The following is a 17,758-nucleotide window of genomic DNA, read 5'->3' as shown; positions in this document are numbered from 1 at the left end:
ATAATGAGTTCTAGTCTAGCCTGGGCAATTCAACAAGAACCTGGCTGTCTAGAAGTAAACATAAAAACGGGTTGTGGTTGCAGCGTGGCAGTAGAATACTTGCCTAGCATATACCACACTCTGGGTTTGATCTCCAGTACTGAAAGAAAGTAAAAGTAAGAAAGAGCTCACACTCTGATGCCCACATAGGCCCCTTCCCTACCCTCCTGCAACTCCCCACTCCTAACAGCTGAAGGCTGGGGTGGCCCAGGATTTGGATGGGTGACTCAGGCTGAATCATGGCCCAGCTGCTCTTGACAGCCCCTCCCCCTTCTGCTCATAGAGCCTATTTGGAGGGCAGGGGTGGGCCTTGATGTTTGGGGGGGGGAACAGGGAGCAGGTTGGGGGGACAAAAGGGGGCAGAGCACTTAAGAAAGAGACACAATGCAGGAGTCCCTGCTTCTTATTCCACCAGGAATGGGCCAGGAGCTCCTCGTCTAATCCCTGAACTCATTTTGGCTCCCTGCCCCCGATAACACTGCCATTAACTAGTCTAATTGATCACTCCCAGTTAGCATCTCTCACTCTGCAGTTGATAAAGACCTTCCCATCCGGCGGTGGAAACGCACATCCTCACTTTGGAGCCGAGGAAATCAAAGTTCTGAAAGCTCCTGTGAGCTAGCCAATATCACACGTCTGTGGGATGAAAGAACCAGGGCAAAAGTTCAGGCCTCCTTGGTCCAGCCTGTCAAGGTGAGCAGGGAGCAGCTGAGCAGAGGAGCTGGTAGAAACACGGTGGGTGGGGTACTGGAAGGCATTAGGGGCATCAAAAGGGTACTGTGGCGTGGCATAGTCGAGCCAGGGCTAGGGCAGTGAGAGGCATGGCTAAGTAGAGAATGGTAGATGGATGATTAAAACTTCTCTCCTTCCCTGTAATTAGTGGATCACGGAATTGTCTGTGCCTTCAAATCTTTCATTGTCATTGATCAATATTCAAAGCATGGTGTTTCCCTGGAAAATACTTTGGTTTCGGAGAATTTTCTTCTGGAAACCTCCATTTTCTTATATGGAAACCATGGGCCCAGGCTCTGGTAAGGTAGGCTGTAAGAGGCTTGAGAGAAATCACCACCCTGCCCTTTCGGAGCTGTGAAGGACTCCACAAAGGCTGCTACTGCTTGTCACTTTGTATCACCATTTAACAAACATTCATGGGTGCTGGGCAGAGGGTAGAGTGGGCTTTTGGAAGCCTCGGGGCAGTGCTGAACAGGAAGTGGGTAACATCTCTTCCTTCCCCCTGCCTGTGCTCTGTCTGGCCTTCCCCCACCCTCAGCCCAGGAGCCTGTTTCTAGGCAACCAGATGGATGCAGAGATGGTTTGGAGGGGAGAGAGCTATAAATAGGGAAGAGAGAAAACAAAAATAAAGTTCCAGAGAAATCCCTGAAGCCACATTACTGGGACCGGGGGGCGGGGAGACAGACAAACGACATGATAAGGACATGGGGACAGCCCCTAGCCCTTCATTAGGAAACAAGGCCGGTTTCCAGCTAGCTGCTCAGCGGGAGTCTCCAGGGAGCCGAGGTGGACGAGCATGGTGAGGGAGAAGAAATGGCTGCAGAGCTATAGGAAGTCTGGGAAGAGAGAGACTTCCAACAACGTGGAGTTGAGAGCAGCCGCTTAAAAGGAAGGAATGCAGGCAAAAGGAGAGAAAGCCAAGGTCAGCCGGGGTGAGGCTGGATACTCCAGGCGATCTTGGGAGGCCAGGCAGGTCTCAGCCTTCCTGACAGCACACACAGGCTGCCCTCCCTGTAACATTCAGGCTCTCCAGATAGCCTCCCGGTGTCCTCTTCATTCAGGTGCCTTCCTCACCTCACCGCAGAGGAGCCTGACCTGGCCGACTTATTTTTAAATTTTATGACTTAATTTTTTTTTACATTTATTCATTTTGGGGGTAGGAAAGCACATTCATGGAGGCTAGGGAACAATTTTCTGAAGTTAATTTTCTTCTTCTACCATGTGAGCTCCAGGGATCAAACTTGGGTCAGCAGTCTTGGCAGTCAGCGCCTTTACTCGCTGAGCTAGCTCACTGCTCCGTGGCCGCCTTTACTCGCTGAGCTAGCTCACTGCTCTATGGCCGCCTTTACTCGCTGAGCTAGCTCACTGCTCTATGGCCGCCTTTACTCGCTGAGCTAGCTCACTGCTCTATGGCCGCCTTTACTCGCTGAGCTAGCTCACTGCTCTATGGCCGCCTTTACTCGCTGAGCTAGCTCACTGCTCCGTGGCTGCCTTTACTCGCTGCTCATCACCCATTCCCGTCAGACTCCCTGCCACACCCTTTTAGGTTTCTCTTAAGGCTTGGAATCATCTCTTTCTATTTCTTTCTTTCTTTCTTTTTTTTTTTGAGAAGGGTTGGGTCTTGCTATGTAGCACAGGCTAGCCTCAAACTCATGATCCTTCTGGTTCAACCCCACACCTGGCATTGCTGATTATTTTGTGATTCCTGGCCTTTGAGTTGTCAGAACACCAGGGGTTCCTTGAAATCCTCGCATATAAGACAGGAGTATGGTGCACACAACATGTATGCACAGCACCACAAGCATGCGTGAGCACAGATGCAAGCACAGCACATATGTGCACCCGCACCACTGGTGCAATCGTCACACACAGATCAACGTGCATGCAGTGTCACTATGGTGCTCAAGACACAACACCCGTGTCTGTCCGCATTTGCCTGTTATACATATTTTTCCATTTGTCTCTCTTCAAAGCCAGGGAATACAGGTTTTGAAAATTCCAAAGGTCTTGTCATTTAGAGTCAGGAATAGGGCTCAATCTGGCTTTTGACATTTTTCAGCAACCAGCCCTGGGTGAGTCGCATTGCTCATGTTCCCTCCTTTGTAGGCTGAGGTTGTAGCAATGAAATATTGAGAGTGATTTCAGGTGAAATTAGTGAAGGTAAGTACCACATGCTTGGTCTATATGGGGAGCTTGGGAAATGGCTCAGACCCATGAGCTGAACTTACACACATACACACACACACATGCTCACATGCATGCATGCATGCACACATACACACACAGTCCTCAGACATGGGCTGGCTTCTTCTGCTTCTGGATTTGCGCCTGGAATGTATTTGCAGAGAATGCTGGTCTCTGAGCAGAAGCATTCTCAGTGGGGCCAGGTGTAGGATTTGGCACTTAGGAAGGAGGAAATAAATCTCTTCACAGGCCAGATGGTAAACCTGGTTTTGACACCCAAAAATGGGGATCAGGAGCTGAAGACAAAAGGTCGAGCCAATAAATAAATAAATAAGGGGTTTAGGTGCTGGTTTGAGGATTACAGATCTCTCTCTCTCTCTCTCTCTCTCTCTCTCTCACACACACACACACACACACACACACACACACACACTGCCCACAGACTGGGCATAACAAAATCAGGACAGGGCTGGAAAAAGTGTGCACAAACCAAAGGTATTCAAACTTAGAATAATTTAACCCTATCTAGAAGCCAGAGCTCAGCCAGAGGGCCATGCACGTCATAGTGTCTAGAACAGTGGTTCTCAACCTGTGGGCCGCGACCTATTTTACAAACTGCTATCTCCAAAAGTATTTACCTTATGATTCATAACAGTAGCAAAAGTACAATTAAGAGGTAGCAACGAGGATAATTTTGTGGTTGGAGGTCACCACAACATGAGGGACTATATTAAAGGGTCACAGCGTTAGGAAGGTTACGAACCATTGTTCTAGAAGATAGCGGGTTGTAAGTACTGTAACTGAGCCAGAAGGCGTCTCTGGCTCCTACCACTCTCACTCATCCAAGCCCACCAGTTTGTTTCATGCGGTCATCTGTTAGCAGCTTCCTGCTTCCAGATATAAAGGCCCAGGTGACCACAACACCCCGGTCTCCCACAGGGTTAATGGCCTTCCCAGACTTGCCATCTCCTCTCCCTCCAACGACTCTAGGGAAAGGGGAAAGGGTCTGACTGAATAAGGCAAACTGCTTCCAGCTACGTAGCTGGACTTCAAGGCGAGGTTGAGGGGGCTTCTCTGCAGTAAATCTGGCAGGCGTCTGCCAAGCGTATGCAGACAGGACCAGGTTTCTACAGCAAATGGGAACACCGCACAGATGGACGGAGCCTTGAGCCACGCGCTCTGTGCCAATAAAGGCGGCGTTTTCCTACTTGCAGAGGCGGAGCCTCTACGCAATGCGGGTCTTTTTGAGGTTCCCTTCTTACTCTGAGTCGGCGGGGGCCCCCTAGTGCTGATCCTGGTTTGCTCCAGGTGTCTGGCGGGTTTCCCAGTTTCCTGCAGACCCTCTCCTACTCCAGCTGAAAGCGAAAACTTTCAGTGGTGCTTCTGGGAGGGGAGAGTACCGCCTGCCGGGAGCTGTGCCCTCTCCTGGGCCTATGTCTCCAACGGTTTTGTTTGTTTGCGTTGGGCAGGTGTGCGTGGATGTGTCTGTACAGGACTGGAGTGGGAGGGGTCTGCTAACGGCTAGAGACGTCTTTCTGCGACTCAGCTGCAACCGCAACAGAGAGCGCAGGTCTGCACGTGCGCTCTGTTTGCACTCTTGCCGGGTGCTGACACTCGGGCTCGCGCGCGTGCACGTGCGTGCATGCGTATTCACGATGCCAGTGCTGTTTTTTTTTCTTCTCTTGGTCCTGTACCCCTTTTCCTGCCAGGAGGTGGCGCCCGATGCTAACTTCCCGCCTCCCGGTCAACTTCAGTCCCAGCACAGGTAGCGGTGGGGGCCATCACCCTCCAAGTCGAGGGCCTGCTTGGAATAGGAGATGGATAAACTGAGGTCCCAGGTAGTCAGCGATGTGCCTGTGTTGAGAGTGCCAAACCCCAAAGAGCGGAGGGGCAGTCCGGGGCCCGGAAGCCCAGCCCTGCCCAGGCGGCGCTAGCTACAGACAGATTGGCTTTATTCATGGACACGCTGGGGGGCGGCTGGGCCGACCCACCCGGGACACGCTCACACGGTGGGTGGGGGGGCTCTCCATGCGACAATCACAACACACGACGCCCGCGCTTGGACCGAGCGGGCTGAGGGAGGGGGCATGGCACAACTGGCTCCTGGTTTGGGTTAAAAAAAAACATTTTAGGGGTCGAAGTGGGGCTGCCCGCGGGGGGCCCCCTCGGAAAACCTCTGTTGGGATGGGGAAGGAGCCATAGCTTTCCCATCTTGGTTTAAAAATACATAGAACATGCTACACCCGCGCAGACACTGGACCAGATGGAGGGTGAGGGGTAACACTGGTGGGGCAGAGCTCCCAGCTGGGCCTCTGCGCGACCCCAGTTCACGCCTCAGGGATGAACGCGGGCAGGTAAGACAGACTGAAGGGCAGGGCAGACACTAACACAGGCTCGAGGGCGGTGCCTCGGAGCCAAAGGAAGATCTCGTGTTTGGGGGAAAAGGTAGAAGGACAGCCCTGGTTCTGGGGATGAGGGTTGGAACAGGGGCAGGGAAGGAATTGTGCTGCTGGTGCCGGGGCCCTCCTGGACCGTTACGCCTCTGGCTCATATTCCTGATATTCCTCCTGCATCGGGGAGTGGGGTGGAATAGAGAAGAGCATAAAGGAAGTGTTGGAGACTGAGTGGTCAAGTGCAGCGCGCCAAATCCCTCCCCAGCAAGGAGGAACAATGTTTGCCCCACCCCCAGGGTAGGAAGAAACCTGGAGTTGGGTCCCGCCGAGGTAGTCCAAGGCAGTTGTGCCTGGGTCCTAGCATTAGGCACCATCTGCCATCTGTCCTCTCCTCCCTACTTCCACCTCCTGGAACCTGAGTTATTGAAGCCCCCCCCCCACCATTCCACTTCTTACGTTGGGGACCTCCCACCCAGCTAGGGGTGATGTCATCTTCAGGGCGCCCCTCCCCCAGTCCTGTGGCCCCCTCACCTGTGGTGTTCCCTCATAACTTTCCCCTTCAGGTTCCATCAGGGGTTCAATCAGTGGCTCTTCAGCAGCTTCTTGGGCCACCTCCTCTGGCTGTGAACAGAGGAGAGCAGGGCTGTGTGGGCAGCTGGACATTCCTTACAATCCCATGCTAGCATGCCATGGGTTGCTTGGAAGAGTGAGGTAGACTAGGGTAGCTTGGCAGTGCAAGGGGTATTTGGGTGAGGTGTCCACTTGGAGGTCTTAAAAATGAGAAGAAGATGGAGGTGTGACTGATGAATTCCCACCCAATCATCAGGGGAAGCTAGGAGTGCGGAGGGAGGGTGGAGCACTCTGTTGCTCAGCCCAGCACCTCACAGCCTCTACCTCCATCCCTGAGACTGAGTGGATAGGAGACAGCTGATGGGTCTCCTGTTTAGGTGCAGTCAAACTGCTGGGCTGACTATAGGACCCAGGAGAGAACTCCGGAAGCTCCCCTCTCAGGCAGACTGGAGCTGCCGGCTCAGGTCTGGGGCTGGAGAGGGGCTCTGTGCCATTCCCTCTGCTGCCTTCCACCCATCCCTCCCTCCCCCAGGGCTGAGCTTGGCCTGATTTCTTCACTGTAGCTATTTTAAGATAAGCTGGAAGCAACAGCTCATGGTGTTGCTTGGATGTGTGAGCTAAGACTCTCCCCTCCCCCCCTGCATCTGCTGCCCAGATGGGCACAGACCAATGAGCATGGAGGTAGAGGTCTGCTAGACACATGGTCCGCCACCTGCAAATGAGCACATATATGTAAACACGCGATAACTTGGGGTGTGTGCATGGCTGTAGAAGACCGCGTGTGGACTGGCACATGCCTAGGACCCTGAGAAGTTGGCACTTCCAGTTGCCTTAGTCCCATGGGTGGCTTCAGCTCCTTGGAGTCCTGTCTACCTGCACCCCTTGAATAGAGGGCTTTACATCTCCTGTAAATGAGGGTGGCGGCTCAGACTTCTCTTTGTGGGGATGACCAGAGAGATGAGAAATATTAGTTTGTCTCAAGTTACCCAGCTAGGACCGGAACCCAGGAAAGACACAGTTCAAAGTCCCAGCTTGAGGCCTTCAGGGTATAGCTTCATGCTAGAACATGTGTCTAGTGTGCTAAAGGCCTTGGCTCAATCTGCAGCACCCTCATCCCAAATAAATCCCAGCTTGAGCCCTTTGTGTGGAAGCGAGTACGCCAGGACAGTAGAAAGGCTCAGCACCTAACCACAGTGGAACATGGACCCTGGGAATGGAGAATGATGGCAGGCTTAGAGGTCACACAGTGGATTAGGAAAAGCAGAATACAGAAGAGCTTGTCCTCTTCCTGATGACATACTCATGAGATTAAAAAAGCACCCCACAAGTCTGCAGTGATGGAAGTCAGGAAGTAGGTGCCCTGGGGGAGTAGGCAGGGCCTGGACTGAAGGGAGCTAAGGGAGTCCCTCCGTGATCCAGGCATGTTCCACCGCCTCATGTAGGCCTGGCTAGGGTAAGGGACCCTAAAGGCAGCGTAGTGCAGGAATTCTGGAAGCTGGCGTTTTGTGTGATGAACTGATTGCTGGCTTCATTGGGGAGATACCTTTCCAAAATGCCTTTCTTTTTGGGGTGTGTGTTTGTGTAGGCGGGGAAGTTAAAGCCACCTTTTTCAAAAAAAAAAAGATTTATTTATTTTTTTTTGCTGAGCAGTGGTGGCGCACACCTTTAATCCCAGCACTCGGGAGGCAGAGGCAGGCGGATCTCGGATCTCTGTGAGTTCAAGGCCAGCCTGATCTACAAGAGTTAGTTTCAGGACAGGCTCCAAAGCTACGGAGAAACCCTGTCTCAAAAAACATGTATGTATGAGTGCTTGTCTGCATATATGTCTTCTGTATGCCATGTGTGGGCCTGGGTCCTAAAGAGTCCAGAAGAGGACATTGGATCCTTTGGAACTGGAGTTACAGATGGTTGTGAGCCACTATGTGGATGCTGGGAACCTAACTCAGTTCCTCTGCAAGGCCATCTCTCCAGTCCTACAAGAAAGAGCCTTACATAGTCCTGCCAGGCCGCATGTGGAGCATTCACCGTTTGCCGGCCAGGCTTTCTATCGTGGTGGCTCTCAAGGTGGAGTCTCTAGACCTGCAGCATTATAGTCACCTGCGTGGTTTTGTCTCCTGACTTCTGCATCAGGACCTTTGTGTTTCCTGCTCAAAACAGCTAGAAATACAGTCCCGGCACATCTCCGGGCTGTCCAATGGCACCTCTCCAGGGAAACTCTCCTAAACTCAGGTAGTCCTGTCGCAGTGCTTTGCCCCATCACAGCGTTCTCGTCTCCACTGCGCATGCATACCCCGTCTGACGCCCATGTGCACTGGCCGGTTTTGCGCTGTGATTTCTCTCAGTAGCGTGAATGCAGGGCATCACCCACTGTGAAGCCACTAAGAACAGGTCTTCGCTGGCACGGACAGCCATTCATTGAAAGGAAATGACCGAACAGGCCGTGGCTTGTTCAGACGTGCCCAGGAATATCTGGAATCATGCCGGCAGGTAAGCGGGCTATGCACTCACAGCCCCTTCTGGGTCCCTTCACAGGGAGCATGGCATCTATGCACACCTCCCCACGGCTTCATTCTGAGCCCAGTGTAGCCCAGTCTTGTAAGAAAGGAGGCAAGCAAGCCTGTGCCCCAGGCGGGTGGAGTAGAGGTGGATGATGGCAGGCATGTGTGCCCAGCATGCCCGACATGTGCTGGGGGATCACTTGCCTTCAGGTCTGTGGGGAACTCCTCCTTCTTCACCAGGCCTGTGGCTGCTGCAATGTTCCCAGCCCCAGAGAACACAGCGCCTCCCAGATGTGATGCCTGCTCCTTGGTTTTCTCAGCCACTGGAGCAGGGAGGTATTGGGGGAAGGGTTCAGTGCCAGCCCCGCCCCCGCCCCACATAGTGTCCCAGAGTCTTCCTTCCCCAGGGGCAACCCCACAAAGAAACCTCAGGAGCCCCCATACCCCTCCCCACCATAAAGTACAAGGACTGGTCTGGTACCTGAGGCCACACCTTGGACCACTCCCTCTTTGGTCTTGCTTCCTATAGGGAGAAAGAGGAGCATATTTAAGAAGTCTGAGCATAGCGAACAGAGATTCCAACCCAATGCGGGGCTCATGCAGTGAGCAGAGAACCCAGATAGCAATGGGTCCCCTGAACTGCCTCTCTGAACCCCCACATCCCACGGTTCTCACCCCATGCTAATTACACTCAGTTCCTACACATATTTCCTCAGGCCTTCTGCTCTCCTGCCCCAACACCCACACCCCCCAGTGGACGCTGCCTGAGTGGCTCTTAACTTCTCCCGGTCTGCAGCCTGGGCAGCGGGAGGGGCTTGGATAGCTCTCTCTTTATAGTTGGAAACCAGAAGCTCAGTAAGGGCCCTGCAATTGGTTAGGAGCTGAGTGAGCAAGCATTCAAAGCCGACTTGAAACTCCTGCTCCCAGGTACTGCGTGAGTGTGTAGCCCAAGATGGGAGGTGGTGCTGGGAGGAGCAGAGACAGGCATTTGGAAGATGCCCTTGGTGCCCCGTGTATGTCTTTCATGAGCAGGTCCTCCAGACAAGGGCCAGTTCTTCCTTTTGACTAAAGCGGAGATTGTTAGGTGCAGGTGAGTCTAACGGTGATGTTCAGACTGTAGAAGGAACTCATGACACTGACTGGGTCTTCGTCAGATGCTGATGTGGTACTGGAAGAGGCAAGAAGTTCTGACCACGGGGTGTGTCTCCTCCTGGACCTGGGCAACCTGCCACGTGAAGACTTAGCAGCCAGACAAAGGCTAGTAAACCTAGGCTAAAGCCAGTACAGAGAGGGTGAGACTAGGTTAGCCAGAGTCAAGGGTGAGGCCCGGCTGGGATGAAGTGTGCCCCAAACTAAGGTCAGCCAGAATCTGGAGGTGGAAGGGACAGGAGTCATGCCATGCATTATTCATTCCCTCTTTGACAAATTGTTTGTGCATTTGATGTGCAAGGCCTGTCTGACTGTCTGACGGGCCCGTGGCCCATTGTCTGACCTGGAGTAGTAGGGAAAGAATATTTAGACTCCAGGGACTTCAAGAGGTGGGGACACTGCCTGGGACTTGAGACACGGGGAGCACAGTGATATTCTAAAAAGAGACTATGGAGGAGGAACCAGGCAGGCAAAACACCCCCTGAGGACCAGAAACATTGGATATGGTGAAAAACAAGGCTGGAAATGCAGGCTGAGGTAGGGCCACGAGGGGTACTGCATGCTAGGCTACAGGAGCCAGGGTCTTAACGGAGAGGTTTCTGGGTAAGGGAAGACTAGAAAGTGTCTGCCAAGGAAAAGCCTCCGTGACTTGGAGAGGCAGAGAGAGACAATAGTGGGGTGCTGGGTGTTTAAGAAGCAAAAGAGACGAGGGATGAGTAAAAGGGGGGCAGAACCTGGCTAGGCAGATGTGCGCTCAAGGCTGGGCTTACCTACCGCTGCTCTTGCCTCAGGTGGCAATGCCTCCTGGCCTCCCTGCAATTTACTCGCCTGTAGCTTGGAGGGACAACTGTGAACTGGTCAGAGCATGTCAATCTCTCACGTACAGCTTTTAATGGCAATTTCAAGGATGCTCCAGCCTGACACACAAGGTCTTCTCGTGAACTGGCTCTTGCCTACCGACCTGAGCTCGTCCTTCGCCATGACTCCTGCCCTCTGCTCTTCAGACCATTCTAGGTCCTCATATCCCGCCTTTCTGCCTTCCCTTTGGTGTTCAGGCCTGTTCCACACACACCACCCTCACAGGTAGCTCCCCTTTGGCTTTCTTCCCCCAAATGATTCCCACACTTGATGCTTGATGCTAGATCCATCCTGGAAATGCTGTGCCTCTCCAAGAGGAATTTGCAGTTTTGTCCCCTTGCCTTGCCACAGCTCAGCATCCACACAAGGCTTGGCACAGAGTATGTTTTTAATGAGCCAATCCAAATTTGCTATGACCTTGGGCAAACTGTCCAGCTCTTTTATATCTTTTTCTACAAGAGCAAGCCCTGGCCCACCATATGAGCTCCAAAACGAGTCCGCTAGCTTCCATTTCTAGCCTTATCTCTCCTTACGGAAAGAACCCTACAAAGTCCTTTCACACTCTGGTGAGAGACATTAACCTCCTGCCCTTTGTCCTGATGCCAGCTGACCTCTGAGAGGAGTGTGAACTGGAGGGAGAGCTGTGGTAAATCCACAGGCAGTGTGTGTGTGTGTTGGGGGGGGGCAGGTAGCTGGAAAGAGCCCGCCAATACCCAGGGAAGGTGGGGCTTCCTGGCTGGATTCACACCCCAGCTTCAGGCTTTCCCAGCTGTGTGACCTTGGGCAGCGTGGTTAGCAGAGGGCTCCAGTGTCCCCGATCTGTAGAAAAAAGGCCAGGAGCATCAGATGCTGTGGCCTTTCACGGCACTTGGCCTCAAGTAAAGGTTCCCCATCAGGTCGCTATTAATAGTGATGTCAGGATAAGAAAAAGGAAACTTTGGTGAGCTCACTGCATTGTCCCGGGTCTTTCATTTGAACACCATCTTCACTAGCTCCCACCTTGTTCCCACCTCCCTCTGGTCAATTCCATGAGCTGGCTGTGTCTCCAGTGACCCCTACTGACCTCGCCCATCTGCTGACTCATATTCTCACGCTCAGACCCCTCAATCTCTCTGAGGACCCTTCCTGGTACCCCCAGAAGACACCCAGCCCGACAACCCCTTGCCCACCGACGTAGAGGACGCCCTCCTTGGTCTTCTCTGCTGCCTCGGTGACCCCCTGCTTGGTTTTCTCGGCTGCAGCCACAACGCCCTCCTTGGCCATGGACAGGCCCTTCATGAACACGTCCATCCTGGCGGCCTGGGGAGGGCGAATACACAAGTGCCAGGTCCTGGCTCCACACCTTCACTCCGGCCCTCCCGGGGGACCTGGTGCCCCCTCCCTCCATCCCTGAGAATTGGCGCGCTTCTGGGCCCAGAGTCCCCTCCTACCCACTCCACTCCCCAGCTCTAGGCCTCAGGGCCATGCTGCGGTGAGTCCTAGCGTCCTTGAAACCCCGGGACGCGGGAGGGGCCACCACCTCGGTTATCCGGAGATCTGCAACCTGCAGGCCCGCAGAACCGGAAGCTGGACTCGGCGCGAACACCCGGACCCGATACACGCACACGACAGTCACACGGTCAGCATGCAAACACACACCATGGACATGCTCACGTGCACACACAAGACAAGGGCATTCAGAAGCGCATGGACACTCTGACACACGGGCACGGACGCACGTCCGCACATCCACCCAGACTGTAGCAACCGAGAGGACAGACACACGCATCCTGCAGTGCACCTGCCCGCGCCTGCCCAGCGCTTTCCACCTTCGTGCCCACGTTTCTCCCCAGTGCAGTTTCCATTTCCCTCCTCACCTCACGCTCGGTCCCTTTGGACCCCAGTTCGATCCGCTTCCCTGAGCCTCACCTGGGTTTCGGGGGCCGGGCTGGGGATGGAGCTGTGGTGGCGGCAGCGGCGAGCAGATGCCGAGGTTGGACTACGCGGGGCAGGGTTGGGATTGGAGCCAGTGGGGTCCGGCCGTGGTCAGGAGCTTGGGTCACTGGCCCTGAACAGGAGCGCAGCAGTGGTCCGGCCTCCGGTGCGCTGCCACCAAAGGATGCTACTCGCGCGCTCCGGCTCAGCTCCGGCTCCAGCTCTAGCGCTGCGGCAGCTCTGAGCTCAGCACCCCCCCTGGTGGCCGCGCCGCCCCTTCCGCCTGACTGACAGGGGGCGGGGAGGGTGACATCTCCTCAGAGCAAGCAAGCCTCCCGGGGAGGGCCTCTGACGTGTAGTCGGGGACCCTGGTGCTTGAGACGTGTCTTTGGGGAGTATGGGAGGGGGTAATGCGGCGAGAGAGGAGTGGAAATGAAATGATGCGGTTGGCTTGGGAGTTGAGATAGATTCGAATCCTAGCTGGTTTTGTTAGTGACTGTGGGATCTTGAACCTCTTAGCTTTCCTTTTGAAATGCCAGTTCCCTCTTCTGTAGAACCAAGCAGGGAGTCAATGCCTGTCTGGGCAGCGCTTAGATGTGTAGTGCAGGTTCGAGGGTGGAGACTGGGGAGGGGGGGAGCAACACAAGGACCCGACCTCAGGGAGATGCCGCGTGTATGTGCTCATACCCATGCAGATATGAGAGGTAGGAAACAAAATAAATGTATCCACACTTAAACCAAACAGGGTTATTTCAGCTGCGAGGGGTGCTGGGAAGATAGTAAGATGCTGGTGTGAGAGACAGGGCTTAAGGCAGAGTCAGCAGACAGCAAAGCCCTCTGCGAAGAACCTTGGAGTAGAGAGATCCCGAAGAAGCACCAAAGCAGACCAAAAAAGGCGAGGGTTAGATCCACATGGCTGAACCTTCAAGTGCAAAGGTCAGAGGCACTACCACGCCAAGGGGTAGTCAGAAGGCAGTGCCACCTACAGTAGGAGCTAAAGAGAAGAGGACTATACCTTTGAGTATAGTCACAGGCGGGGATTCCGATGCACCACAGGACCTCAGTCAGCTTGATGACAGAATTGCGCCCATGCAGGTGTGGAATGGCAGGCGAAAGGGACCCTGTCAGTTCAGGGAGTCGAGGGAGGAAGAAAAAGGAGGTGGCACTTAACGGGGCTTCACCGAATGGGTAAGATGTTCCCTCGGGAACAAGGTCGGAAGGGTGTTTTAGGCTGTGGCTATTACACAGGCAAAGGCAGTGGGGACAGAAGCGCGGGGTGTGTGAGAGATGAGTGATGAGCTAAGGTGTGCCAGCAGCAGACAGCAGGGCACGGGCAGGAAAACGCTCATGGCTGCGGCAGGACTGTTGAGTTGGCAGAGGCCACGGGGTTGGCAGCGTTTGTCGGGACTATGAATGCACAGTCCTTTGGGATCAGCAGCTCCCCTTCCAGGAACTCACTCTGTGGATCCCTATTCACGTGTGCACACCGACACGTGTGTGCACAGGTGCAGGCATGGTCATTGTACACTACAGCTGACAATGTCCTCTTAGAGGTCTGGGTACTTCCTTACAGGACACCCACCCCGTGGCACACTGTGATGTGGTTAGGAGCCAGGAGCCCGACCTCCATGTACCAACACACTAGTGAAATAAGACATGTTAGTGAGAAGCAGGCTGCAAAGCTTGTGGATACTGAACATGCTAATTCTGATACATAGCAAAATTATATTACACACTTACATATTTAATAAGTTATATGTAAGAACAGTTTTTTGTATATCAATATGATTTTTATTTTATTAGTATAGCATATATTAATATATAAATGTATATGTACATATTACATGTATTTATCACATGCTATATGTATTAAATATAGATTTAAATAAATGTAATGTGATGTTTTTGTTTGTTTGATTGATTGTTTTTTTGAGACAGGATTTCTTTTTTTTGAGACAGAAGTTCTGGCTGCCCTAGAACTCCCTCTGTAGACCAGGCTGACCTCAAACTCATAGAGATCTGCCTGCCTCTGCCTCCCAAGTGCTGGGATTAAAGGCTTTGCTCCCCCCCCCAGTGTAAAGCAATTTTTAAATTAAAAAGCAGTTAAACATTTTTTAAAAGATTTACTTATTTATTTGTTTATTATGTATACAGTGTTCTGCCTGCATGTATGCCTAGAGACCAGAAGAGGGCATCAGATCTCAAACAGGTGGTTGTGAGACACCATATGGGTGCTGGGAATTCAGGAGCTTTGGAAGAACAACCAGTGCTCTTAACCACTGAGCCATCTCTCCAGCACCAGCAGTTAAACATTTTTAAAAATATACTTAATGTGTCTTTACAAAAGATTTTTTTATATCTTATGTGTATGAGTGCTTTGTCTGCATGCTTGCCTGTGCACCACAGCATGCAGTGCCTGTGGAGGCCAGAAGAGGGCGTTGGATCCTTTGGTGCTGGAGTTACAGATGGTTGTTAGCTATGTGCATGCTGGGAATCAAACTTTGTTCCTCTGCAAGAACATCAAGTGCTCTTAACTGTTGAGCCGTCCCCTAGACCCCTAATCCACCTCCCTTGCTCACTTCTCACAGGCCTGCAGACAATCCTTTTTCACCCTCATCAAGATACAGGACCCTCCTTTAGATGATGGCTCAGTTACCCATCCAGACACACAGGGACACACAAGATTATATTTTGGTCCTGGTCAGGTTTTACCTGCCTTCTCCTGCTGGCTTGTGCACCATCATACAGACCCTTGATTCTAGGACACACTGCCCTGTCCCCAAGGTCCTTATTTACAAACTGCGGCAAAGGCAAGTTGACAAAGGACAAGGAAAGAGAGGGTGTGGTTATCACAGAGCTGCGGTTCTCACCCTCCTAACACTGAGATCCTCATGCCGTGGCAACCCCCAGCCATAGAATTATATAATTGCTACATTATCATTGTAATTTTGCCGCTGTCATGAGTCTTAATGTAAATATCTTACATACAGCATATCTGATATGTGACCCCGAAGGGGTCATGACCCACACAGGTCGAGAAGTGCTGTCATGGAGAGACTGGAATACCAAGTGGCTCAAGCTTTCTAAACAAAAGCAAAACCAAAGAGCCTCATAGCACGATGCTGACTGACCAAAGTGTAAATACAAATAAAGTAAAAGATTTAAAAAGCAAGAAAAATCTCAGAACAGTGATGGGATTCAAGAGCCTCAGCTTGTCAACCCCACTTAGCTGATCCCTAAAGGCAAGCTGACCTTGGCAAAGAGCCAGATTCCTAGCAGGCCCAGGGACTTGTTTTAAATGCCTCCTGTCCCCCCCCCCCCCCACACACACAAGCCCTGCCTCCAGCCCTCCAAGAACTGTATAAGGTTTCCTCAGGCCTGGAAGCCACCCTGTGCCAGGGAAGAGCCAGGGCTCTGAAGGAGCCAAGACCACACCCACCCCTGGAGAGAGCAGCAACTCCCTTGGTCCATCAAATACAGATCAGTAGCATTGTCCCTGTCTGGGCCTTCTGCAGAGCTGCCTGATGTGAACCTGAAGGCTCTGGCAGCGTCTACTTCCTGTCTTTGGGGAATGTTTGTCCTAGGAACCCATGGGAACGGAGCCACCACACTGTGAAAGCTGAGCAGCTGCACATGGAGACGCCACACAGAGCTGAGGTTCCTCTGACAGCTGCATTAACTACCCCATGTGAGTGACAGAGGCCCTCAGCCCAAGCTGTGAGCCAGCCTAGCCTATCTGTCTTTGGAGCAGAGTAGAACTGACCCCACAGGTACTGCAGATCTGCAAGCATAGTAAATGATTCTTACTGTTGTGGGTCACTGGGACAGGCGATGTGACATGGCAATAGGTAAGTGGACGGCTGTCCTTCTCTGTCTTTCAGTATTCTAGACATAGCACCTCTTCATCGTCTCTACCACCTCTGCCAAATGGCACACATTAACACCTTGGTGGGCATCCTCCCAATTATTTTCATGGTTGCAGTCTGAGAACCTGGCTGTGGTGGTGAATTTCCCCACTCCACACACACCAAACAGGGTCTCTCAGTGTGGCCCTGGCTCTCCTGGAACTCACTCTGTAGACCAGACTGACTTCAAACTCAGAGGTCCTCCTTCCTCTGCCGAGTGCTGGGATTAAAGGTGTATGCAGTCACACTCAGTTTTGGAGGTTAATTTTGATTGTCTGTTAAGCTTGATTAAAAAGCATCTAGGCCCAGGGCATTAGTGAACTGTATCTTTTGGAGTGATACTTGACTGTGAGGAAAAAACTGACTGACTATGGGTAGCACCATTCTGTGGGTTAGCCTAGGGTCACAGGCTGAACAAAAAGGGAAAATAAAGCCAGCTGAGTACCCATGTATAGATAGAAGTTTCTGTCACATCCAGTCCTGCAGCCATTAAGTCCCAAATAAACACACAGAGGCTTATATTAATTATAAACTGCTTGGCCTACTGCTCAGGCTTATTACTAACTAGCTCTTATCACTTAAATTTACCCATATTTCTTGTTTATGTTTAGCCATGTGGCTTGGTTCCTTTTTTCAGTGAGGCATTCTCATCTTGCTTGCTTTGTGTCTAACTGGTGACCGACTCTGCCTTTCCTCCTCCCAGAATTCTCCTATTCTGGTCGCCCTACCTATACTTTCTGCCTGGCTACTAGCCAATCAGTGTTTTATTAAACCAAAGGAGTGACAAATCTTTACAGTGTACAAGAACATTATCCCACAGCACCCATGTTCCCCTTCCTCTGCTTCCAGTCCATGAAAATGTGGGCCATGCCTCTCAGATGCAAAGGACTGGACCTTCTGAAGTGTGAGCCCAAATGAACCAATCAGATATTCAGGTTGAACTTATATCTAAGCAACAGGAAACTTGGAGGGCAGGATTCAGTTGTCTTTAAATAAAAATAAAGATTAAAGTGTGTATATGCACATGTGTGTGTGTGCACACCATCCTGTGGAGATTAGAAGACAATTTAAGGGGGCATGCACGTGTGCACGCCATCCTGTGGAGATCAGAAGACAATTTAAGGGGGCTGACTTTCTCCCACCGTGCAGGTTGCTGGGACTGTCAGTCCTCAGATTAGAGGCAAATGTCTTTACCTGCTGAGTCATAGTGTTAGCCCCTAACAGCCAGTTCTGGTCCATGCGTACAAACCCCACACCACTCTAAGGCCAGGGTCAGATCCTAGACACTCTCCTCCCAGCCCAGCTCTTGCTCCTTTCTGGCAGAAGCTTGGCCGGTGTGGACTGAGGTCTGTACTCAAGGGCACAGATGAGTCCTGTTCCCACCAGACCCTGGCACAGAGGGTACAGCTTAAAAAAATGGTGCTGGGGCTGGAACCCAGGGCTGCTCAGCTCCGCCCACCCATTTGGTGCCCATTATTGTGTGCCAGGACCTAGCCTCGCGCCCCAAGTACCGTGG

The 17,758-nt window shown here is 52.3% G+C and overlaps 1 protein-coding gene across 1 annotated transcript; it reads right to left on the bottom strand.

The window, feature by feature from the left end:
• Positions 1-4,890: 4,890 nt before the first annotated feature.
• Sncb (synuclein beta) lies at positions 4,891-12,707 on the bottom strand. Its single transcript, XM_075969564.1, has 6 exons — positions 12,332-12,707; positions 11,593-11,722; positions 8,898-8,939; positions 8,617-8,739; positions 5,880-5,965; positions 4,891-5,522 (listed from the first exon to the last, which is right to left on the bottom strand). The coding sequence occupies exons 2-6, from the start codon at positions 11,711-11,713 to the stop codon at positions 5,490-5,492; spliced, it is 405 nt and encodes a 134-aa protein (XP_075825679.1). The 5' UTR covers positions 11,714-11,722; positions 12,332-12,707; the 3' UTR covers positions 4,891-5,489.
• Positions 12,708-17,758: the final 5,051 nt, after the last annotated feature.

This window comes from Microtus pennsylvanicus, chromosome 4, assembly GCF_037038515.1.
Source record: "Microtus pennsylvanicus isolate mMicPen1 chromosome 4, mMicPen1.hap1, whole genome shotgun sequence".
NCBI classification, from domain to species: Eukaryota; Metazoa; Chordata; class Mammalia; order Rodentia; family Cricetidae; genus Microtus; species Microtus pennsylvanicus.
This window is presented reverse-complemented; position numbering and strand designations above follow the sequence as displayed.